Here is a 27114-nt window from a genome sequence, read left to right as displayed (position 1 = left end):
AGGAGATTACAGAGATAGGGAGGGATAAGGCCATAGAGTACTTGAAAACTTGGGAATTTTAAAATCAGGACATGGCTCGACTAGTAGGTCAGTGAACACAGGGATGATAGGTAAAACGGGACTTGGAATGAGTAAAGACACGGACAGCAAAGTTTTGGATAACCTCAAATTTACAGAGGGGAGAATGTGGGAGACAAGTAGGGAGTGATTGGAAAAGTCAATTCTGGAGGTAACAAAGGCATGAAGAAGGGTTTCAGCAGCAAAAGAGCTTAGACTGGGTGACGGTATGGAGGTGGAAATAAGTGGTCTTAAGTGATGGTGTGAATATATGTGGTAAGAAGCTCTTCTTGGGGTCAAATATGACAGCAAGATTGTGAGCAGACTAGTCTGGTCTCAAATTGTTGCTGGGGAGAGGTATAGAGACGGTAACTAGAGATCAGAGTTTGGAGTGGAAATAGAAAACAATGGCTTTAGTCTTCCCAATATTTAATTAGAAATTGTATTGCATTTACAATTTGCTTCTTCCATGTGCATATCCAAAGTTATTAAAGTTGAACTTACACAAGGACTTTATAAACCGCTTGTTATTTACGACTGGTTGCAGTCACAATAGCAATGTTAACAGATACACTAACCTCTGGAGCTATATAATCAGGGGTTCCACAGAACGTGCTTGTCCTTGCATCATTATGAATGTTTTCCTTACACATTCCAAAATCTGCAATTTTGATGTGGCCATCTTTGTCGAGCAGAACATTGTCCAACTTCAGATCTCTGAAGAAAACATTAGGGAAGTAAATATTCAGTGCTATAAAATATAAATATCTGCGCACATAAACTACATAAACACATGTAGATACGTACACATGGGATCTACTGCTGTGTGAAAGCATTTATAGAGGTATATAGACACACATTAAATGCAGATTCTCACCCTATAGATATATATATTTGTTTATTTATATATATATATATATACTCAGATACGTAGAAACATTCAAACAGATATAAATACATATGCTTTCTCACATAGAGGCAAACAGATACAAACACACTGTGATAGAATCCAAAGTTTCAAAGCTTGTATTTTTTGAGATACATCCTAATTGAAAAGGGAAACTGGAAAGCGAAACTGACCTTCCCAGTTTCTAAGGAAATGGAGACTGAAACTGAGAATGGAGACCAAAACTTCCTGACTGAAACTGAGTGAAATCATATAAAAGGACTAAGAGAGCCCTCAGAGTTCGATCAAGGATGATGAATCCAGTGGTGCAGTAAAGATAGAGGTTGGATCCAGAATAAGCAAAGAAACAGTTGCTGCAGCTGTTTTGGTTACTTGAAACAAACATCTACACTATCCAGACTGAGCTGAGGAACTACTGCAGATATGTGCCATTTGTGATGAGGACCACGCCTGTAGAGCTCGGGTTGGTTGTGTGCTGCTGTCGGCTGGGGGACAGACTAACTCCTAGAAGAGAAGCTGAAATTCTTTGTGAACAAGACAGAGTTTGAAGGAATTTGTAACTAAAATTGATGCTGAGTGGGCTGCTGAGCCATTCCATAAGATCTGTCTTAGTCGTATCTGCCATTTAATGTGTAATTTATAATTTATAATCAATTACAGTTTGCTTGTTAATTCATGTTTAACTTATGTTGATTCTGGGTTTTAGAGTATAGGTGGTTATTCAACATAGTGCACCAAATCCTTGGGTTTTTGGATCACTGGATGTACAACCAAAGATGTGATTTGATAGCCTGAGGATGTCTTACTCTGAGCCAGAGTCAGTGACTTCGGACTGTTTTGTAGTACTTAACTGAATTGTTACCCAGGAAATGTTAGATAAACCTAGTACAACATCAGGGCAACTCCAGAACTGAACCTTAATCACTCACAATGATCCCCTGCAACTACCCTCTTGACCCTGCTGACATCCCCTCCTGACCACATGATCCAAAGATCCTCCCAAAGATCTGAAGAGAGCCATATTGGACTCGAAAGGTTAACTCTGTTTCTCTCTCCACAGATGTTGCTGATCTGACCTGACTACCCCACTGACCAAACCCGACTACTCCCCAACCTGACCCGACTACTCCCTGACCCGAAATGACAACCGCTGACCACACCTGACCATCCCCAACCTGACTACCCTGACCCACCTACCCACTTATCCACTTACTACCCACCTCGTCCATGACCCATTTACCCACCCTACCCACCGACAAACTTAACCTAACTGCCCAACTTACCCACTGACCCACTCCTCTGCTCACCCACCTATTCACCCTACTCACTAACCACCCACCCACCTACCCACCCTTCTCACCCAATCACCAACCTACCCCCTCGCCCACATACCCACTGCCCCACCACCCTACTCACTTACCTCACCCACCTTAACCACTTACCCATCTTACCCACCTGTCCCTGCACCACCCTACCCACCTACCCATTCACTCATCCATTCAATAACAAAGATTGGACATTTAAACTTTCCATACGGTAAACTAGTGCTGTGAAAAGGTGCCCTGTCTTCCCCTGACTCTGATGGGATGCTGCACATTTCTGGGAAATCTGGGCTTGGAAGGTCCCAGAAGAAATGCGAAGCAACATTGGGTTGGGGGAATTGACAAGCACAGTGGTAATCCGATGATCATTGCCGCTGCTCAGAAGATCTGGGCTGGTATTCAGTTTTTGCTTTGTTTGACTCTTGTATAGTAAAAATTCTTTTGCTTAAACTGTGGAATTTGGTGGTTTCATTCTTTCAGCAAATGATTGGGATTTTGAATTTCTTCTTTTTCACAAAGAAATTTACTGATCTCAACTGAGACCATAATAACATGTAGAACATGTAGAGGAATATAATGATGCATAAATCTTTTGAGGTTTGTACTAAATATATCATTAACAGTGTATATTGGAATATCACTAAATAAGGGAATTATTGGAGACTAGAATGGCTGAAATAAATTTTGATTTTAATTTTTATTCCTCCCCAACAATGTTAACTCTTTCCCCTTTTTTAAGTCCACAGCCTAAACCAGGCACCATGTTGATTCATTGCACATTGTTACCCTTTGCATTGATTTATAAAAGCACGGTAGAGTAATATTTCTGATTGTGTGTTCCCGGAACAGATCCTTGTCCATCAGAATTGCACATTAGGAAAATCTTCACTCGTGATTTCCTGATGTGTGTTTCTGGTGGATGAGGCGCAGAGTCTGGCTGTACAAAGAGAAAATCTTCCCTTTAGGACCACTGCGCCCATTGAGCTAGCTTTTTTACCAGCACACATACAACTTAGCCGCTATCATGGCCCATCCTCTTAATCTCCTGAGAGAAAGCTCTACTTAAGTTACTGATTGACCCCTAGAAGGCAAGTAAACAAAATATCCATCCTCACACCTCAAGATATTCAACCCGGTTTTGCTGTAAGTTACTTACACCTTGCCCTCCACTGAAGCACTTTAGGAAGTATTGTGTGCCATAGAATACTTGATTATTCTATAATGAAAGCAAAATACAGCAGATGCTGGAGATCTGAAATAAAACAGCAAGTCCTGAAAAAACATAACACCTCTCAGAGAGAAGCAGCATTAGTGTTTTGAGTTGAATAGGACTTGCCTTTGTTCCGAGGAAGTCATATTTGACTCAAAGTGTTAACTCTGTTTCTCTCTCCACAGATGCTGCTAGACCTGCTGAGTTTTTTCCCCCAGGACTTCACATTTTGATTATTCTATATCATTTATCTACCCTTACAGTCACCAATTGCAATGCAGATTAAACATTTATTCAGCTGTTTTCCAGTGCACTGCTCACTTCATGATGGAATAAACCATACTGTAGAGGGAAGGGCAGTAACATGCATCAGACCTTTCTCTAAAATGCAGTGCCGTGAACACTAACATCTCAAAAACCAATTTCCATTTTGTGCTTCAGCTTTGCAGCTTGCTCAACAAGAATAACTTTACAAAATTGGGCAGGACAGAATCTCTCCTGGCCGGGAGATAAGGCCGGGTTAAAATGATTATCGTATGTGGCAGAATTGGAGTAAATAGCATACAGATGTCAGGGTCAAATTACAAAAGAGGGAAGTAGTGGAAACCGATCCGTGAAGCTTTGCATCAGGGCACATTGACTTAGATTCAGATCAGAGTCATGAATGGGCAGCGTCTGAGTCTCTTGAATTTAAAAAGAACCCAAGCTTCTGAAATAGAAGTACAAAGAGCTGCGTACCGCAATAAGCTTAAAGAGGTCCACCTGGTGATTGAAGCTTGGTGTCAGGATTCTGATCAAAGGTCTCGATCTGAAACACCGACCCATCTTTTTCCTTCCTTGGACAGGCTGAGTGAGATAGGTTTTTGATCTAGCAGGGTATCAAGGGTTATGGGATGCAGACAGGGAAGTGGCGCAAGGGCCACAATCGGATCCACCATGAACTTACTGAATTTACTTCTGAGTGCAGGAATCTCTGAAAGGGAAAGGGATTGAGTGTTTGTTTTTAGAAAATGCATGATTGCTGTTCTTTTGGTTTTAATGCAACAGAGATTGGGCAAATTTACAGCAGGCAGTGAAGGGTCATACGGACTCGAAACGTTAACTGTGTTCTTCTCCGCAGATGCTGCCAGACCTGCTGAGTTTTTCCAGATATTTTTGTTTTTATTTTGAAATTCACATTGCCAGGTTATGAAACTGACAATTACCCCTAACAGGTCTAGATTGTGGGATGCTACCCACACTAATTTGCTGCAACTGGGTATTTTGAAATCGATATTTTGATTGACTGACTTTAATATCTCGCCTGTCACCAAATAAAGTTACATAATGATGCACGATGGGGGTGATTCGTCTTGGTAACAACTTACCTTGCACTAACACAAAATTGGCGATACTAGGTCTATATTCCCTGGAGGTCAGGAGAACAAGAGGTGATCAAAAAATTCTTAAGGGGCTTGACAGGGTAGATACTGAGAAAATGTTTTCCCTGCTTCCGAAATTGAGAACTTGAGGTCACAGTCTCTGAATAAGGGGTTGGCCAATTAGGACTGAGATGAGAAGAAATTTCTTCATTTAAAGGGTTATGAATCTTTGGAATTCTCTACCCGTTAGAGCTGTGGATGTTCAGTCATTGAGTACATTCATAGGATTACATAAGTTTACATTGGATATAAGCCACAGAAACAGGCACTTTGGTTTAATCCATGCTCAGTTTGAGCCTCCTCCCATTTTTCATCATTTAAATCGATCATTGTAACCCTTTGTTTCCTTATCCTGCATATGCTTGTTTAACCTCCCCTTAAACCGCTCCATGTGGTAGCAGGCTCCACATTCTCATCACTAGTTTTATTCAAGACAGACATCAATAGATTTTTGGGTACTAAGGGAATTTCAGAGATGGGGATAGTTTGGGGAGGTGGATTGAGGCAGCATGGCTTTGTCGAATGGTGAAGGAGGTTCAAAGGGCTAAACGTCCTGCTCCTGCAACTACTGTGTTCTTATGACAGTGAATTGGTTGCCCATTTTACACTGATTTCTTTACTTGGGTGTGTGTGTGTGTGTGTGTGTGGTGTTGTGGGGGGGGGGGATGTTAAAATGGGTGTTGTAGCAGGCCCAGCACCACTTTCTCTCTGTATTTGCTGCAACTACTGCCAAAGCCTGGATATGATGGTTTGCAAGATAATTATGATGACTCTCCACATGCTTGTATGACATGTCGTATTTGAACTGAGGAGTTAATCAGTTTCTTTTAAACAGGTTAGCAGCATGGACAAAGAGAAGGGATGTTTACACACAAATGCATTTCTCAGTGTAGGCTAATTGGAGATGTTTTCATTCATAATATTTCATCTGAAATAAAGACAAGACATTCTACAGCAAAATATGCTTCAAATACCTGTAAATGATGCCTTTGGCGTGAAGAAACTGGAGACCGCAAATAATTTCTGCAGCATAAAACCTGTAACGAAATAAATCTCCATGAGAAAGTTTAAACTAACCAATACCTGAAAAAATATGATTAATATATATCCTGCTATCACCTCCTCTTTAACTTATTTTCTTCATTCATGGGAAGTAGGTGTCGCTGGCTAGGCCAGCATTTATTGGTGTTGAGTTGCTTTCTTGAACTGTCGCAGTCCATGTGGTGTAGATACATCCACAGTGCTGTTAGGAAGGGAGTTCCAGGATTTTGACCCAGTGACAGTAAAGGAACGGCGATACATTTCCAAGTCAGGATGGTGATTGACTTGGGGGGGGAACGTCCAGGTGGTGGTGTTCCCATCTATCTGGTGCCCTTGTCCTTCTAGATGGTAGTGATCGTAGGTTTGGAAGGTGCTGCCTAAGGAGCCGTAGTTTGGAATGAAATGCTCAAAGTTATGAAAGTTTAAAGACTGCCAGATCTGCATAGTAAAGCTGGTGTACGATAAGTGAAAGAATGCCTGGTCTGCGGGGCTGGTACAGGCTTGGGATAGTTACACATCAAAGGGAGGTACATGTTATGTTAGTGAAACTCATGATGTGAGGTGTTAAAAGTTTTAGGTGCCTCGTTAACTATATCTTGAGGAGGCAGTCCATTTGTGAGGGTTTATATTATTCATGTAATTTCCCCAGATCAGGGAATGTTTGAAGGCCACTAGTAAACAAGGGAAGGTTTTAAAGTATCCAAATACTTTTCAGATCAAAGGTGAGATTTAGAGTTAAAGATAAGCAATCTGCATTTCTAGCTGGAGACAGGCCCATATGCATCATTTTGCCATGGAGATGGGTTGAGAGGCGAAGGTTCTTTTGTTTACTATGGCCTGAATTGGTGGGTGTGCGTGATTGAGTCGGGTGTGTGCTCGCCGACGAGGCATAAAATTCTGCCCTATATCTCCACTGTATTTGGGCAGTATGCGAAGCAGTACAGCCTGGGAGCAATCTGTGAGTAGGCAGTCCGTGGCTGGAGCAGCTTGAAACAGGCAGAGACAGAGAGTCAGCAGGTCTGGCAGCATCGGCGGAGAAGAAAAGAGTTGACGTTTCGAGTCCTCGTGACCCTTCGACAGAACTCAGTTCTGTCGAAGGGTCACGAGGACTCGAAACGTCAACTCTTTTCTTCTCTGCCGATGCTGCCAGACCTGCTGAGTTTTTCCAGGTAATTCTGTTTTTGTTTTGGATTTCCAGCATCCGCAGTTTTTTGTTTTTATCTATAGAGACAGAGAGTCTGTCAGAAGCTGGGGACAGGAGCAGCAGGAACCAGGGGAGTGTTTCTGTGGGACACTGAGCGAGGAAGCGAGTGGAGGCCATGCTCAGAATGAAAACTCCAAATTTATGAAAGTTTAAAGACTGCCAGATCTGCATAGTAAAGCTGGTGGAAGAGATTGGCAGTCTAACCTCCCCTTAAACCACTCCATGTGGTCGCGAGCTCCACATTCTCATCACTCTAGTTTTATTCAAGACAGACATCAATAGATTTTTGGGTACTTAGGGAATTCAAGAAAAATCAGTGTAAAATGGGCAACCAATTCACACAGAGAGAGAGAGAGTGAGTTCCGGTAGTCTAAGTGACAGACTGGGAAACCACGGAGAATTGGAGTGAATTCCTGGGAGATGAGACACACATTTTGGTTTGGTTCCAGGATGAGTGAATTGACACTCGAGCAACTGTAATGTAAAATGGGAATTCTCAGTTGAAATTAAAAGTAGAGTGGGGGCAGTTCTATTCAGAATTTTGATTTCAAGTATAAGTGCTTACAAGACTTAGCGCTAACAGAGCCTTTTCTTTTGTCAGTAGAAGTTCTTCCCTTTAAAACATGAAGTCTTGTTGTGCACTCTTTTCAGTCAATAACTGGGAATTCAAATTTCTTTTTAAAAGTTACCAGTCTCTACAGGGATCGTAACAGATGACACTGCCAGCACAATGCTGAGCTGCAGTAAAGGAAGCTAAATAAAGTACTGGTTTGCATTAGAATTGAGAGCTTTGTGCCTGTGGCTGACCATGGGTCCAATCCTTCACTGTACCACTCCATCACACAGTACTCGGAGGCTTTAGTACACTATGCCACCTTGCTCCCTACCAATTGTTAAATGAACTGAGTTATGAGTCATAGCAGGAGCCCATTATTCTAATGAGGACTCATGAAATAAAGAACACATATACACTGCAATGCCTTGCAGCTTTGAAATGCATTTCACAGAAACTCTAGCCTAAAGGGCACATGCTGATTCACTTAACTTTTAAAATTCACCAAAGTTCTCATTTTGCCCCAAAAGTAGCAGATAGTTTTGGAGTGTTTTTTTTTTTGCAATTACAGAAAATAAGCTAACAAAGAATTCAGAACCCACAGATTAAAATAGCACATAGAAGAATTTTACACAAACACGTTAACGTGAAGACTGTCCAGCGTCACTTCAACCCAAATTGAACTAACAATGAGTACAGGTGTCTCACAGCTCTGAAATGTTGCAGCTGACCACAGGTTCCTGATTCCCCACAACAAATTCCTGACTTTTGGAACGCCTGATGCCAGGCAGGGAGAGCACTGAGGGGAGGCCGTGTTGGCCCTGGGAAAAGAGAGAGAAAAAGTGAAATGGGCTGTTTCAGCTGATCCAAAAACAGGCCGTGTTCCTGTGTGACTTCATAGGACGATACAGCACAGAAATAGGCCATTTGGCCCATTATGTCTGTGCTGGCTCTTTAGTAGAATTATCCAACCTTCCCTTCAGCTTGATACGGACCCTGCCTCTTTACAGAACCTTTCAATAGGCACTTTACTCAAAGCAGCACTGAAAAGCAGAAACCCAAATAAAGAACTCATTTATTGTTCTTGATTTTGTGCTCATTAAGGTGAAAGATATGAATACCGGGAAATAGAAGGATGTCTTTTTCTGGAACCCAATGTAAAACTGCATGGGTTGGGCATAGTCAGGTTAGACAAAGAGCACATATCCCTCTATTCTGACCCAGCAAAATCCTTTAAACTTGAGCCCCAGCACCTCCATCAGGATCAGTGTAACATTATTCCAGCTACCTCACAATCTCTAAACATGTGTCAGCCCTGAGTTCACTGAATGGTGGAACAGGTTCAAGCGGATAAGCGGCCTCCCCCTGTTCCGATGCTCCTTACTATACAGGGCCATCATACACAAAAAGAACTGAGGCCTCACCTAACACGCTGGGCTGAGTTTGAATCCAGGTCACGGGGGTCGAAAGGCAAGGTTTATTCCCACTGCACCACTCCGTTTCATCAACCCTCCTCCCAGCCCCAGAAGGAAACTTTTGTCTTAAGGACAATTTTATAAATGGAAACATTCTCCATGTTCCCAAGAGGCAGTGACTGTTGATTTTCTTATTGTTGTTAATGACGGAGAAAAGATGGTTTGACATTTAACAGGTCAAATACAGTGCCTGGAGCACAAAATAAACGATAGCAAAATAAGAGAAAGCCTTTGATGCATTTGAAAGGCTTAAAAGTTTCAATGAACATTAAATCATATTTCTAACTCTTTTGATCTGTTCACAGCCGCACAAAGAAAGCCTTAGCCAAAGAGTTTTACTCAGTCTTATCACTTCTTTTATAGGCATCAAGATAAGAATATCTTTGTTGGTTGGAAACAGATCTTATGTTCTTTCAACTTTTGAGAGTTTTTGAAGGTGTGTGGTAAGATGCAGACCATATTTGGCATTTTCTTTTGTTCAGCTTTCATTTGTCATCCTTTTCTTACCCAGCATTTTCCATTGTAACGTTATGGCATTGCTTTTTGTTCTGGGTCTGGTAAATGCTGTCAAGTTGACATCTACACAATTAAACAAAGCTTCAGAATAAAGAAGTCCACTTACGTTGCTCTTGGTGCATCAAACTTTTGGCAATTCTGAATGTGAAACATTAGGTCACCGCCATTCAGGTATTCCATTACAAAAAACAGGTTCTCCTGTAGCAAGCAGGAATAGGGAAGATCAACATATAGTTCTGCACATGAACAATACAAGGTGCTCGGATATGAAGCTGTTACAAATTGCACCCAAGTAGCTCTTCAATACCAGTCACCCAAGTTATGTCATCAAATGGAAGTCAACTCAGATTTGAACAAGCTCAATATCTAATCTCATTTTGACAATTAAAGTTGGCCAAATCAGCCATGCTGAAGAAGTTGTGTATCAACCAGAATCACTTCAGTTGCAGTACAAAGCCCACACTTTAAATGCCATCACTTTCACCAAGGGTCCGATTTAACTCTAAATGAATGAGCTTTGAGTGAGTTGAAATTAAATCCCAAGTCTGCCCACCATCAACATGCTGCAGTTCCCCATTGATCAGAAGCTTAACTGGACCACTGAAGAGCCACTAGAACAAAGCAGAGGTTGGGTAGTCCATGACAAGCGGCTCACCTGTTTACATTTCAAAGCCCCTTCAAGTCCATAAACTCAACTCAGGATTGTGGTGGAATATGCACTATTTCCCTGAATAGGTGCAAGCCTGCACCAACATTCAAGAAGCTTGACATTCTCCAGGACAGACTTGATCGGTGCCTTTGCAGGACTCAATACCCACCCATTTCACAATTATAACAGTGGTTCCTATCACAGCATGCCTTACAGCAATTCACCAAAGTCACTTAACAGCACCTCCCTTCCCTGTGACTTATTTCACCGAGAAAGACAAGGGAAGCAATGAAACTCCAGTGCCTTCACACTCACCATTCTGCCTTGGACATACATCATTACTTTACTCAATGTTGGATTATTGGCTATAATTGCATGGTGGTTATATTATTGGACTAGAAATCCAGGGGGCTGGACTAAGAATTTGCAAGCTTGAGTTCCAATTCTAACAGGGCAGTGGGGAAATTTAAATTTAGTTCATTTAAATAAATCTGGAATAAAAAGCTACTGTCAGTAACAATGACCATGAAACTACCAGATAGACATAAAAACTCAATTGGTTCACTGACATCCTTTAGGGAAGGAAATCTGCCATCCTTATATGATTTGACCTGCATGTAACCCCAGGCCCACAGCAATGCGATTGACACTTACCATTCCTATGAAAAGGCCTAGGAAGCTGCTCAGTTGTCAAAAAGGCAGCTCACCACCATCTTCATCAGGTCAATTAGGCGATGGACAATGTTATGCATTATTGGCCGAGAGCCCAGACATCCATTAAAGTACTGAAACATCTGTCCCAGGGAAAACATTGCTTGACTGACAGTTCTGGCTCTCTGATCTCTTCTGTCAATTGCACAATGCTACTTACACAAGATAAAAAGATTTCAAGTGCTTGAAATTTCAGCTTTTAATAATTTAAAGGGTCTGTATGATTGACACTTTTATTGGCCCATAGTAAAAAGGATTTTTTTTTTTAAGAAAGAGGAAAGTTATCAATGAATGACAGTTTTTCTAAAGCTTTTTTTTACATGTCCTATCCTCACTACAGGGTTCATTGGTTGTATACAGTATATAGTGGGTGAATGGGCGTGGAAGGTCCTTGGTTGGCATGGGGGGCATGGGGGACCATAGAGGCTGGGTGGGAGGGACATCAGGTGCCATGTATGGGGTATGGGGAGTGTTTTGGGTCGGGGGGGGCAGGGGGGTTTGCTATGAGGGGATGTAAGGGGTGGAGGCCAGTTAGTTTTACTTTTCTCATTATAAACGGTACAAAGTCCCACAGCACCAAGGTGGGCCTTTTAAACAGTCTGCCTCGGCACCTGGCAGCCTCTGTGGCTGCTTCTGAACTCTTTCCTGGATCAGCCAGCATGACTGCAGCCACCACCCCCCCACCACCAACCACCCCCACCCCCGCCCACCCCCCGCCCGCCCCCCACCTCCCACCCCACCTCCCACCCCACCCACCAAATGAAAATCCAGTCTTTCCTGGCACTTACTCCAGAGGCAGGTGGCTGAGCCAGGAATTTTCCCAGCTCTCGCTATCCACCTCGAGGTTAAAAATCTAGCCCTTTATGCCCTCTTCACAACTTGCCATCCTACCTATCTTTGCGTCATCAGCAAATTTAGCTGTCATACATTCAGACCCTTCATCCAAGTCTTAAAAATGGGTTGTAAATAGTTGTGGCTCCAGCACTGATTCTTCTGGCACTAGTTACAGCTTGCCAACCCTAAAATAACCCATTTATCCTAACTCACTGCTTCCTGTTAGCTAACCAATCCTTCATCCATGCTAACAAAAACAGAAAATGCTGGAAAAACTCAGCAGGTCTAGCAGCATCTATGGAGAGAGAATCAGAGTTAACGTTTTGAGTCTGTATGACCCTTCTTCAGAGCATACAGGCCTGAAGTGTTAACTCTGTTTCTCTCTCCACAGATGCTGCTAGACCTCCTGAGTTTTTCCAGCATTTTCTGTTTTTGTTTCAGATTTCCAGCATCTGCATTATTTTGCTTTTATCTTTATCCATGCTTATATGTTACCCCCAATACCATTGTGTAGTAAACCTTTTATGTGACATCTTATTGGATGCCTTTTGGAAATCCAAGTACACCACATCTTCTGGTTCCCCTTTATCATGTGAATGAATAAAACAAACTTCTGGAATTCTGCATCTAAAACAAGACCTATCACCACCTTTGCAGGGAAAAATTCTTCTGCCCTGGTTTCACTTGACAACTATAAAGCCCATTGGTTGCTCTAGACATCTTGCTACTAAAAACAGATGTTCTATATGTGTTTGGCCTGTCACACCCAAGGAAAATGTTGTGCCATTGAGCATCATACTTGTCATGTGACAACTTTTCCTGTGATTGCTTAATTATTCTTATTCAGGAAGCAGCAATAAATTACAACTGAACAAGTCAGGAACATGACAATGCAAATGGAAAAATGTGCTCAAGGGCTACTAATGATAAATTAGTCACATTTGTGGAAATGACCAATCACAAGGACCATTTGACCATACGACAATGAGAAAAAAAAACAATCAAATCAATTAAAATATTTTTCAATGATCTTTTCAGGCACTAAGCTGAGAGAATGCTGGAAAGGGAGTTCCTAAAAACTCACTGGATGACATGCCTCAGGTTTTCAGTCATTGCATTGGTCTCATGTTACTCCCCCAAAGTTGTTTCATCAGAGTGGCTTTGTTTTGCAGATCGGAGGTTTATATACAATATATGTTGTAGGAAATTATGTTAATTATGTTAAAATGCTAAAAATGTTATTGGCAATAAACGTTGGCATTTCCAGTGACACCTACATTTCATGAATGATTAAAAACTAAAAGCAATTAATAATATATTTGATTTAGGAGTCATATGAAGCCCAATAATTGCCACGTACTAACAGTAGATGATATAAGCACGTCATGATGAGAAAGTTAAGAAATAAATGAGAGCTCCTGTAAAGTCAATGAACAAAGTTTTATTTCCGAATAATGAAACTACTCATTTATCTTTTCACCATATCTCTTCTGTATGTGTCCCTCAAGTAAAGAATGAAAGTGAAGTGCTTTGGCCTGATCAAAGATCAGATTTTATTCTATCATTTAAACTGTTACATAGCAAAACAAGCACTTCTGATAGCTTCTTGTGGTATATGTTTTCAGATACACTTAGTGGCACTTCTAACATCGTCACCTACTAGCTACCTACAAGTTTTTAATGATTCCCCAAATCCTCATGCTCCCAATTGCTTGGCATGTTATTCTGTGTAAATTCTACATTTGTTGAGCAAATCTGCAACTTTGCATGACTTTATAAACCTTCAACATTCTTCATTGCCAGTTTGTTTGCTTTTGCGAGTTGTGCCAAATACTCAGCAGGAATAATATTAATGAAGATCTGCTTTTCAATTTTCACATCTGCTTTCCCTGTACCTCACACCTACTGCTGCTAAAACCCTTTAGTTACCTCCAGACTTCGTTTCCATTCTAGACAACATCCAACTCATCCAAAACTCCACTGTTCCCAATCCGCTCCATGTTATTATTTACTCACCGGTCACTTACGTCCTCACTGACCTCTACTTGATTCTACATCTCAAATGTGCAAAACTCAAAATCTTTGTCCATCCTTACAAATCTCTGCACAACCGTGTTCCACTCTATCTCCGCAACATCCTTCAGCTTTCAATCTCTTTTCTGGTTATCTTTTCTAACTCTTCCATTACTATTTCACATTTGTTTCTGCTCTGCAAAGCAGCTTGGAACATTTAACTTAACTTCATTAAGGAGTGATATAAATGCAAACTATTGTTGATTCTTAAATCAGGGACAGCCCAACAGGATAGTTACATAGGGTTGGGATTTAACCAGATTCATCATGCTGAGCTGGCTCTGAATTTAAATCTCCTCTCTCTCTGCATCTATAGGTTGTATTTCTTTCCTTAAATGCGTCACCTCTGATTCTTCCCTGATTATCTCCTCCAATTGTCTCTCTTTCAAACTGTGTGAATACCCCCTGCTTATTAAGTGCAAGGAAATAAGAAGAAATGAACAGCGTGTAAGTAACAGTAGATTGAGAAATGCCATGGCACAGGAAAAAGGACAAGTGATTGCAATGAATGCTAACTGAATGAACTGGTATTCCTGTATCTAATGAACAGACACCTTTCAGAACATACAGGGCAGACTGCATATATATTATATATATATATATATATATATATTTAGCAACAGTGAACAATTATCAAAAATACAATGGTAGATATCCTGGAAGATGGGAACACTTTGCAAGCCTGTGTTAAACAAACAAATGTTTTCTAATTACTGTTAGATATCTCTTACTCTTCACAAATTTGCCCCAAGTATCCATTATTCTCAATGCTAACCTTCCACTAATCCTTGCATGCTCACTTCTTTGGTATTTAAATTTTTTAATGTAATCACTCCCTGACATCTACTGTTTCCCATATAATCATGAACATGCAATTCATTATTCTCGATGTAAACATTCCTTGTGTTCACTGAATTCATGTAAAACATTGCATTGCTCTGTGTTAGTTAAATTTTGCCTAGGCTGCTATACAGGTATATTCTGGTATAAGGCTTTGCTTCTTTTGTCAATAAAGCGTAATATGTAAAACTAATCAATAACATATGGTGAATCCAGGCAGGAAAATCATCCTTATATTGGATTCGTGCTTAGCTGCAAACAAATTTGTCTATATAACTGGAGAGACAGTTGATTTATTCACAGGCAAGGTTGGGTAGATATCAGGAGGTTCCATTCTTTTTGTGGGAGATTATTTAAAATTGTTAACAATATTGCAAATATAGCGCACAGAAGGATCTTATCAAAGTGCTGCAGGAAGAGAGGATATGTAAACCCTAGGTGGCAGTGTTCCCTTGCCTGATTCACCACTGCAGTTTGACTAATAAAGGTTTTGTATTATTTATCATTGTAATAACATTAATACAAGTAAATAGTTTTATTTTATTACAAAATGGTTCCACTTGAATGTTTCTCTGAGGAACACTTCATCTCATTGAGTGAACATTTGCCATTATCACTTTGGCCTTTGAACTACATTGGTGAATGTCGATTAAATTGTATCTGAGAGTGTGAATTATTCAGGAATCTAACTTGTTTATGTGGGATGTCGGTTCCTTTGTCTTCATTTCTGTCGACAACTATTGATTCATTCTGGAAATTCAGAATGACCAAAGCTACAGATCCAGCTGCCGTGTTAAATCCCACAAAACTAGATGAGCCCTCAGGCCAAAAGTGTAATTACTGGAAGAGCCCATGTATCCTTAGACTAATTTTGGGTGCTTCTACTTTAGCAAAGAGTCACCAGTGGCTGATAGGCAGTCTGACAGCTGTCATTGGTAGCCTGAAGAATAAAGCAGGGGCACTCCATGACCTGATAGAGTTGGAGGCACACATTTTTGTGGGTCTTATCAGATGGCATGGCATCGCCACTTGAAATTAAATACATGGAACTTGATTTCCTACCTCCTGCCGATTGATCACGGATCTCTAGTTTCTAACTTATGGGAGCAGGAATTAATTGATGAGAAAGCACGTATAGTATAAGGAGGTCTGTTTCAATAGTGCTTCTCCTCTGGGACCCCAACATTTAATGCAATTATCTGCTACAGAATATTATAGCATCCACAAAATGGAGGCCAACTGCTCAATTGTTTATAGGTGGGAAAGACTTCAAAGAATGAGAAGTACCATTATCCAAACTCAAGTGTATGTCTGCTGATCGTAACATTCCATTTAGACTTGATACTTTCTACTATTTTTTTGCCATTCAGGCATTCCAACTTTTTAAGGTGTTTCCTCGACTTCTGCTGTCATGTGTTTTCAGTGTCACTGGCAAGGACAAATATTCCAGCCTTCAACTGGCTGCTTGGGGGTGGGCAAAGGTACCAGGTGGGGACGTCCCTCAGATTGGGTACCTTCATCCCTGACTCTGTTCAGCATTCCCACATGGACAGGATTACACAGTCATCGTGGAGTTAGCCATGTAGACACAGCACTGCGCTACTTTGCACTCAGTGGGAGCGAAATTGGACTTGGCCAAAGATGCCAAACAGGTGCAATCACTTTTTCTGCCCACGATAGCATTCACCCAACATTCAGTTCTACGGAAGCCAACAACACAGAATATTGGGTGGGCTGTAAACGGCAACCAATGAGATATTACCTGCTTTGAACCCTGTCCATGTCCAATATTCTTCTCAATTCACTATGCTCTGCCAAATAGGATCCATTATCAGCATGTATAAGGATAAGGACATTGCCAGATATTTGGTGAAGGATGGGATAAGGATACAAGGATAAGTGAATAGTATGTGTTAGGATAGTGTCTATATTGTTTGGTTAAACACCTGCTTTTACACAACAATGTATCTAGTGACGTTATTTCATGTTAACTCATGGGCATTAAACATGGAATACTCACTGCACTATCAGGGTCCTCAGTTGGACCAGTTGCATTGTGTGCAAAATATTTTGAATAAAACAAATCAGTGGCATTCCCCTTAGAGAATGGAGAAATTCGTTACAATTGGCATTCCTCCTTAACATGAATAGATTAAACAGGACTCTTCGGCCTCAAGATTAAATGCTTCACGTGGAACTTATTGAGATGTATGATACTTAATGGGATAAAGATACTAAACCCAAGACACTCCGGGGCATCAGGATAAGAAGATGCTAACTAAGGATTGTTGAAAGCTAAGTTTAGGATAGATGTCCAAAGCATTTCTTTACACAGATGTTTTGCCAGGAAAGTTGGTTGATTTTGTTTTTATCAGGAGACACAATTTCTCTTTAATTGTACATTAAAATCATCATGAAACTGAAATGTAATTTAAAGACCATTCCAGATTCAGAGTTTATAAGCTATGCAACTGGCTAGAGGAGCTCAGTATGTCACAAAAGCAGAATCAGTCAACATGTCTAGCTCCACAAATACCCAGGAAGTAAAAACACATCGGATTAAATTTACACGTCTATTCTTGCACAGAAAGGATGTTATGTTTTCAGGAAGTGATGCACTGCTAGTGACATTGTGTATAGGTAATGATGTTAAAATGTCATCCTTCTCACTAGACTATCTATAACTTAATTGCTTGATTTAATGGCACTGCACAAATATAGTCAACACCCTCTTACCTGATTTGTTTTTTTTTAATGCTTTTGAATCAGCTACTTTATCAGTTACTTTCTCATAATATTCTAGATCTTATCATGCTCGTTACTAATTTCAGCCAGACGAAGTGAGCAGGCCCTTAAACCTATCATAAGGCTGTTCTTAAGCAAGCAATGAGGAAGAGCACCAGGGAAATATGGATTTTGATTCTCCACCCCCCTCTACCAGAGAAAGACTAACTTTGCCAGGCTTAGGAATCCACAACATGAGGCAGTCAAAGGAGGTTAAACTCCGAGCTGAGGTAAATCATGGGAAGAGCGAGGCCATGTTCCTTGGGAGCTGGGCTGACCGATCCTTTGTTCCCTGACGGTCTGAAGGTGCTGGGGATATGGTTTGGAGGGACCGGGGTATGTGTTAGAAACTAGAAGGAGCGAGCGTCTATGGTGCAAAGAAAACTTGGCACGTGGGAGCGACGCTCCCTCTCCATTGCGGGTAAGAACCTGGTCATCAGGTGTGAGGCACTCTCGCTGTTGCTGTACGTGGCACAGGGCTGGCCTAAACCAGACTCCTGCGCGATGGCGATCACCCGAGCCATCTTTCACTTTATCTGGAGGTCGAAAATGGATCCTGTCAGCAGGGACGTGATGTACAAGCCTCTGGATAAGGGGGGACAAAACATGCCCAACATCGCCTTCATACTGATGGCTACCTTTGTGTACGGCTGCATCAAGCTGTGCATAGACCCTCGGTACGCAAACACCAAGTGTCACTACCTGCTGAGGTTCTACCTGTCCCTGGTGTTGTGAAGGATGGGTCTGGCCATGCTGCCGTTGAACACTCCAAGTAGTTGGACCGTGCCGTACCACCTGTCCATCATGGAAAAATTTATGCAGAGAAACACCTTTGACCACAAGTCCATCAGGCAGTGGTCGGCACGTAATGTCTTAGAGGCCCTGAGAGAAAAGGAGAGGGTGGATCCTGTGGGATGGTTCCCTGAGCAGACTGTCAATGTCATTTGGCAGAATGCCTCATCGCCAGAAATTTTCAACAAGCACCAAGACATAGCTTGGCTGGTGGTGAGAAAGGCCTTCCCTGTAAGATCCTTCCAACACGCCAGGAGTCTCACCCCCTCTGCACGTTGCCCTCGAGATGGCTGTGGTGGGGAAGAGACCGTTGTTCACCTTTTTGTGGATTGTGCCTTTGCAAAGAAAGTCTGGAGAGAGATGCAGTGGTTTCTGTCGAGGTTCAGCTCGAGCAGTTCTGTGACACAGGACTCAGTGCTCTACGGGCTGTTCCCAGGGACACACACACTGAGACAAACATCACCTGCAGCTGGAGGATCATCAACTCGGTGAAAGACGCTCTTTCGTCTGCCCGAAACTTGTTGGTCTTCCAGCGCAAAGAGTTGTCCCCGACTGAGTGTTGCAGATTGACACATTCCAAGGTCCAGGACTATGTGCTGAGGGACGCACTAAAGCTTGGGGCAGCTGCTGCAAAGATGCAATGGGGAAGGGTCGCTGTCTAAGACCTTTCTGCCACAGTGCACCGAGGGGCTGGGAACTGTATAGATCCCTCGGGCTGTATGACTCACAATGAATGTATGCATTGAATAATAATTGTATTGAAGCACCTCAGAGAGCAACATGATGCATGTTGATAACTCCAATACCATTGTCTGACTGTCTGTAATGACCATATTGAAATGATTGTAATATTCATTGATTGTATTGATGCACCTCATGACCCATGTGTAAAAGTTGAATCTGATTGCACCTTTGTGATGGTGATTTTGAAATGTTTTGGAATGTTCTTCCAGATATTTTATGAATAAAGTATATTTTTCAAAAAAAAGGAGGTTAAACTCCAGAGCGCAGTACATTACTGAATCAGCCTGGAGGACCATTCAGCTGCTGTTCATTGCGTACTCACCGAAATAGGTGAAACCCAATTCAACAATGGCAAACTATTTGCAAAAATTAAAAAAAAAGGATTTAACATGAAAAATCTTACCTTTGTTTGGAATGTACAATAGAGATGAGTGAGAAATGGATGCTCCCAGGCAAGAGAGAGAACTCGTTTCTCAACCATGGTGCATTCTACATCATCGTCCATCAACACCACATCCTTTTTCAGTGCTTTAATGGCAAAGAACTGATTCTTCTCCTTTAGCTCTGCGAGGAAGACCTGGATTGGGGAACAGAAAGGAATAGGAGGGAAGCTGTTAACAATGGGAAATTGCCCATCCCCATTTATGGAATCCAATTAATAGTTGAAAAAAAATCATAGACAGGGAATGTTTAGTTTCATGATATGCAGTCCCACTATGTCCTGGGAGTTCAAGAGTTAAAGCTTTACTCATCTTTTACTTTAGCAGATCTGGGAGTTATAATAAAACAGTTAACATCATCCTAGTTCACCTTAACCAGGTCTTCCAATATGTGGATTTCTGTGCATTGCACTGGTACATGTGTCGTTACCAAGTGGATATTTTCCAAAGACAAGGGTGATGTAGTGTGTAAAAAAAGGAAAATTCAGGAAATCTGAAATTAAAAAGTAAAAATGCTAGAAATGGACATCAGGTTTAGCATTATTTGGAAGAGGAGAGGGAGATCCACATTGTGTGCACAACTGCTCATCAGAATTCCTCTAATGGAGGATCTCAAGCTGAAATATTAACCTCTTTGACATATCTTGCAGCTTCAGCATTTTCTGCTTTTACTTCAGAATATTTTGCTGTTTAGTGGTGGCAGTTGGTACATCTGGACATAGTGGGAAGATTTCTTCCATTCACTGTTCCAACAATATCTGATAAACACTCTTAAAAAACAGGTAAAGTTATTAAAACCACTAAATTCACACACACCAAAGAAAAACACCATTATTCCCTAGAATATTTTATACCCATGTGGATTTACATACAGCAACTCCACCAATAGCGACTACTAGCATCAAACCATAAAGTAATACACACTCCAGCATGACATTCCACATTGGAAACCTGTCAGGGAACACGTGCTTTGGCATCACACTGTACAATTTTTAATTTACTCTTTCATGGGATGCGGGCATTACTGGCAAGGCCAGCAATTGTTGCCCAACCCTAAGTGCCCTTAACTGAGTGTCTTGCTAGGCCATTTCAGTGGTCACTTAAGAGCTGCTGTGGGTCTGGAGTCACATGTAGGCCAGACCATGTAAGGAGGCAGATTTCCTTCCCTAAAGGACTTGAGTGAACCAGATGGGTTTTTATGACAATCAATGATAGTTTGATGGTCACCATTACGGAGACTAGCTTTATATTCCAGGTTTATTAATTGAATTCAAATTCCACCAGCTGCAGTGGTGGGATTTGAATCCATGTCCTAATTCAGTGACATTACCACTGTGCCCCCCAAACCCCCCACCCCTCCTCCACCACCTACATTTGTTGTTTAAATAAAAGCACAACTCCAGTTAATTAATGTGGGTTAATGCCTTTGGGCAGACAACAGAGGATGGTCAGAAAGACACTCGGGTACATTGTTACAAATTCCGACTAAATGTCCATTTTAAAGCTATTGACTAAATTACCTTGCTTCCAATGGCTTTCAATTGAAAACTTTCACCCAGGTTATCATGGAAACTCTACCTCTTTTCTTCATGTTCAATATTTTGCATAGCTGATGCACAGTGGATAGAATGAGTTCTACGTGGACAGAATACAGGAGACTACAGGGACTAAGCTTTGCTTATTACACTAACAAACAGTGCCTTTTGGCTAGTCCGCAATGGAAACAGGGATTAGTGAGGCCTCTATCAGAGGCTGGCAGGTGGGGGTAATCTCTCTCTCTCTCTCTTGCCCATCGCTACCTCCCACCTTGGCTGTGATGCCACCACACCCAAGGCAAACCCATGGAGCCGACCTTCCTGAACAACATGCCTGCTGGTGAGATGATTGATGGGGCAGGCTCACTTCATTTTTTGTGACCACTGTAAGCTCATTAAGTAAATCCCATGTGTACAAAAGAGCCCTCAAGTTTATAGTCAGCAGTGAAGATAAGGTGCTCGCTGCTGGCCTGAAAGTAAGTCTTGTTGAGATACCTAGCAGTCGCTTTGGCGAGAATTTCAACTCTACCTCTTGACAATGCTACAGCAACCGATTGCAGCATTCTTTACTGGGGACTCCCAGCACGGAGCTAGAGTGATGCTATCAGGATGCTCAAGCAGTCAATCAAATTAAAGAATTTTCACAGGCACAGAAACAGCAACCAAAAAGCTAACATTTTTAATTTTTTTTAATATACGGAACAAATTAAAGATTGGGTGAAGGTAGACGCTAAAATATTCTGAAAATGCTTCACTTTAAAAAACAAATTAAAAAACTCTGCAATTGTAAGAGTTTTGTTTTAGGGCCAGTTCCACTGTTCCATCAAATTTAATGAATCTCGTCCGTTAAAAACCATGTTACCACTGATCGGACAAGATGTAACTGCGAAAGGGTTTTCAAGTGCTGCTATTGGAGGGGGAAAGTTGAAGTTCTCGCTGAGTTTAGTGACTGCTGCCTCCGGGGGGAGCCATAGAGCAGCCGGCACCAGAGCCCAGGATAACGGGCCAGAAATCCAGGGGGCAGAATCGTCTGTGCCCGCTGGCATTGGGCATGCTCAGTGGCGTGAGCAGACAATGGGGTGAGAAGGCCAAGAATCATTTTCACTCAGTTGATGGTGGGCTGCCTTACCCCCCCATCGGACGTCGGCATCTCATTGTAATACATCTGCATATCATTATAAGGCCAGCCACTGAACCTATCCCCCCCACATTGCTTGGGGAAGGGGGAGAAGAGGCCTCGGGCAAGGGAAGAGGCTGCAGGGCGAGGGGGTGTACTGGGGAAGGAGGGTATCCCAGGGTGTGTGTGGGGGGGCACATGTTAATCTGTGCAAGTGGCCTCAAGAGGGTGAGGGGAGAGGAGGGCAGTCTCCAGAGGAGGTGAGGCCAGATGGACATGTGAGGGTGTGTGTGTGAGAGAGTGAGTGGTGATGCCCCTTGAGCTGGCAGTGAGTGAGATGCCAGTGAATGTGCGATGGGCTCGTGAGTGTGTGAGTTTAGAGTGATGAGATGGTTGCCTTACCCTGGCAGCACGGATGAGATCATTCATCCTCTTTCTGCATTGGATGGCTGACCTCTTCTGTGCAGCATTGGCACTGACCACCACTGCCATCGCCTCCCAAACCGGAGTGGTAATGTGGCTGCCCCTCCTGCGGCCAGACAGGGGGTAGAGGACACCGCTGTCGGCCTCTACAGCGTCTTAAAGGCGCCTGAGGGACGCGTCATTAAATCGGGGGGTCTGCTGTCTTTTTGCTTTTCGGGGCCATGTCTTCTTTGGAGTAGTCCTGGGCTGGAAGCATTGAGAGGTGTGCACGTGGCAGTATGGCGCCCGGCGTGGTGAAGCAGTGAGGCGATGGTGTGGCGGACGAATTGGAACCCGCCTGCCGTCGAAATGGCCTGTTTGCCTGGAATGCATAATTAATGCGATGGGTTTGGGATGATACGGCGTGAGAAGCTGCCATTCTAGAAGCCCAAGGTAACGGTCTGGGGTCATGGGTTCAAATCCCACCACGGCAGCTGGTAGAATCTGAATTCAATCAATAAATCTGGGAATGTAAAGCTATTCATGGTGACCATGACAACCATCCTCAAAAATCCATCTGGTAATTACTACTGTAATGCCCTTTAAGGAAGCAAATCTGCCGTCCTTACCCGGTCTGGCCTACATGTGACTCCAGACCCACAGCAATGTGGTTGACTCTTAAATACCCACTGAAATGGCCCAGCAAGACACTCAGTTGTAACAAACTGCTACAAAGTCACAACAAACGAATGAAACAGGATGGACCACCCGTCATCGACCTAGATACCAGAAATGACAACGGAAATCGCAGTCCTGTTGACCCTGCAGAGTCCTCCTCACTAACATCTGGGGGCCAGTGCCGAAATTGGGAGAGCTGTCCCACTGACTAGTCAAGCAACAGCCTGACATTGTCATCCTCACAGAATCATACCCTACAGATAATGTCCCAGACACCACCATCACCATCCCTGAGTATGTCCTGTCCCACCGGTAGGGCAGACCCAGCAGAGGTGGGGACACAGTGGTATACAGTCAGGAGGGAGTTGCCCTGGGAGTCCTCAACATTGACTCTGGACCCCATGAAGTCTCATGGCATCAGGTCAAACATGGGCAAGGAAACCTCCTGCTGATTACCACGTACCGCCCTCCCTCAGCTGATGAATCAGTGCTCTTCCATGTTGAACACCACTTGGATGAAGCATTGAGGGTGGGAAGGGTGCAGAATGTACTCTGGGTGGGGGAATTCAATGTCCATCACCAAGAGAGGGTCAGTAGCACCACTACTGACCGAGCTGGCCAAGTCCTAAAGGACATAGCTGCTAAACTGGGTCTGCAGCAGGTGGTGAGGGAACCAACAAGAGGGAAAAACATACTTGACCTCATCCTCATCAACCTGCCTGCCGCAGATCCATGACATTATTGGTAGGAGTGACCACCGCACAGTCCTTGTGGAGATGAAATTCCATCTTTACATTGAGGATACCCTCCATCGTGTTGTGTGGCACTACCACCATGTCAAATGGGATAGGTTTCGAAAAGATCTAGCAACTCAAGACTGGGCATCCATGAGGTGCTATGGGCCATCAGCAGCAGCAGAATTGTACTTGAACACAATCTGTAACCTCATGGTATATCCCCCTGGCATACCCCCCACACTACCATTACCATCAAGCCAGGGGATCAACCCTGGTTCAATGAAGAGTGCAGGAGGGCATGCCAGGAGCAGCACCAGCATACCTAAAAATGAGGTGTCAATTTGGTGAAGCTATAACACAGGACTACTTGCGTGCCAAACAGCATAAGCAACAAGTGAGAGACAGAGCTAAGCGATCCCACAACCAACGGATCAGATCTAAGCTCTGCAGTCCTGCCAGTCGTGAAAGGTGGTGGACAATTAAACAACTCACTGGAGGAGGAGACTCCACAAATATCCCCATCATCAATGATGTGGGAGCCTAGCATATCAGTGCAAAAGACAAGGCTGAAGCATTTGCTACAATCTTCACCCAGAAGTGCCGAGTGGACGATCCATCTCGGCCTCTTGCAGAGGTCCCCATCATCACAGATGCCAGTCTTCAGTCAATTCGATTCACTCCACATGATATCAATAAGTGGCTGAAGGCACTGATTACTCCAAAGGCTCTGGGGCCTGATAATATTCCGGCAATAGTACTGAAGACTTGTGTTCCAGAACTTGCTGCACCCCTAGCCAGGCTGTTCCAGTACAGCTACAACACTGGCATTACCTGCCAATGTGGAAAATTGCCCAGGTATGTCCTGTACATAAAAAGTAGGACAAATCCAACCCAGCCAATTACCGCCCCATCAGTCTACTCTCGATCATCAGTGAAGTATTTGGTAATTTGTAACGTGGCAGGTTTAATAAACGATCTCAGAGTAAAAGATACCTAGGAAACAATGACCATAATATGGTAGAATTTATCATTCCTGTTTAAGAGTGAGAATCCTGGGTCAGAAACAACTATGCTAAACTTAAATATGGGTGATTACAAAGGAATGAGGGCAGAGTTGCCTGGTGGATAGGATTTTAGCAGAAAAAAATGGTTGATGAACAATGGCAGACGTTTAAGAAAATAGCTCATGACTCTCACAACAAAGCTACACCCCAGTGAGGGAGAAGGATTCAAGGAAGGGGATAAACGAACCATTGTTAATCAAAAACAAAAACAGAATTACCTGGAAAAACTCAGCAGGTCTGGCAGCATCTGTTGAGAAGAAAAGAGTTGACGTTTCGAGTCCTCATGACCCTTCGACAGAACTTGAGTGAGTTCTGTCGAAGGGTCATGAGGACTCGAAACGTCAACTCTTTTCTTCTCTGCCGATGCTGCCAGACCTGCTGAGTTTTTCCAGGTAATTCTGTTTTTGTTTTGGATTTCCAGCATCTGCAGTTTTTTTGTTTTTTTTTGTTTTTATCTTTGTTGTTTTTTTCTCATTGTTAATCAAGGAAGTTAAGGATAGTATCAAATTAAAAGAAAAGACATATAATATTGCAAAGATTAGTGGTAAGCCAGAGGATTGGGAAAGTTTTAAAAAACCAACAAAAGAGGACCAAAAAATAATAAAGAGGGAGAAAATAAACGTTGAGGGTAAACTAGCAACTAATATAAAAACGGACAGTAAGAGCTTCTTTAAATATACAAAGTGAACATAGGCCCCTGACAGAATGAGGCTGGGGAAATAATAATGGGGAACCAGGAAATGGCAGAGGAGTTGAGTAAATACTTTGCATCAGTCTTCACGGTAGAAAACACTAATTACATTCAAATACTAAATAATCAAGGGACAAAAGAGGGGGAGGAAATAAATACAATAACTATCAATAGAGAAAAAGTAACATGGAAACTAGTGGGGCTAAAGGCCAATAAGTCCCCTGGACCTGATGGGTTGCATCCTAGGATATTAAAGGAAGTAGCTACACAAATAATGGATTACTGGTAGTAATCTTCCAAGAATCCTTCTGGAAAAGTCTCAAAGGGTTGGAAAACTGCCAGTGTGACACCCTTATTCCAAAAGGGAGGGAGACAAAAAACAGGTAACAGTAGGCCAGTTAGCATAACATCTGTCATTGGGAAAATGTTACAGTCTATTATAAAGGATGTAATGGCAGAGCATTTAGAATTACATAATCTAACCAAGCAGAGTCAGCATGGCTTCATGAAGGGGAAATCATGCCAGACAAATTTATTAGAATTCTTTGAGGAGGTAACAAGCAGGATAGATAAAGGGGAACCAGCAGATGTAATATATTTAGATTTCCAAAAGGCATTCGATAAGGTAACGCAAGTAAGGCTATTTATTAAGATAAGAGACCACGGTGTTTGGGGCAGATTATTAGCATGGATAGAGGATTGGCTAACTAATAGAAGACAGAGAGTTGGGATAGAGGGGCATTTGCAGGATGGCAACCTGTAACTGGCAGAGTGTCACAGGGATCAGTGCTGGGGCCACAATTATTTACAATATATATTAAAGACTTAGATGAGGGAAGTGAATTTGGAAATGTGCCAAATTTGCGGATGATACAAAATAGGTGGCAAGGCAACTGGTGAGGATGACACAAGGAGTCTACAGAAGAATAGACAGATTGAGTGAGTGGGCAAAAAAGTGGCAGATGGAATATAACTTGGGAAAATGTGAGGTTATGCACTTTGGCAGGAAGAATAGAGGAGTTGAATATTATTTAAATGGAGAAAAACTGCAGAAAGCTGCAGCACAGAGGGATTTGGGGGTCCTCGTGCATGAATCACAAAAAGCTAACATACAAGTTTAGGAGGTAATAGGGAAGGCAAGTGGAATGTTGGCCTTTATTTCAAAGGGAATGGAGTATAAAAATAGGGAAGTCTCGCTAAAACCATACAAGGGGCCAGTTAGACCACACCTAGAATATTGTGAACAGTTTTGGTCCCCTTACCTAAGGAAAGATATACTGGCATTGGAGGCAGTCCAGAGAAGGTTCATTAGGTTGA

At 42.4% G+C, this 27114-nt stretch overlaps 1 protein-coding gene across 1 annotated transcript in view; it reads right to left on the bottom strand.

Annotated features, from left to right (window-relative positions):
• Positions 1–27114, bottom strand: part of prkcq (protein kinase C, theta) — a 118660-nt gene that overhangs the window by 19538 nt on the left and 72008 nt on the right. The window contains exons 11-14 of the mRNA XM_041203272.1: positions 19537–19710; positions 9813–9904; positions 5892–5954; positions 636–774 (exon numbers count right to left, since the gene is read on the bottom strand). Coding sequence (XP_041059206.1) covers positions 636–774; positions 5892–5954; positions 9813–9904; positions 19537–19710 — 468 coding nt within the window. The remainder of the gene's footprint in view (positions 1–635; positions 775–5891; positions 5955–9812; positions 9905–19536; positions 19711–27114) is intronic.

The sequence above is a fragment of the Carcharodon carcharias genome, chromosome 13 (genome assembly GCF_017639515.1).
Source record: "Carcharodon carcharias isolate sCarCar2 chromosome 13, sCarCar2.pri, whole genome shotgun sequence".
Classification (NCBI taxonomy): Eukaryota; Metazoa; Chordata; class Chondrichthyes; order Lamniformes; family Lamnidae; genus Carcharodon; species Carcharodon carcharias.
The sequence above is the reverse complement of the archived record's forward strand: the minus strand, read 5'-3'. Positions and strand labels throughout refer to the sequence as shown.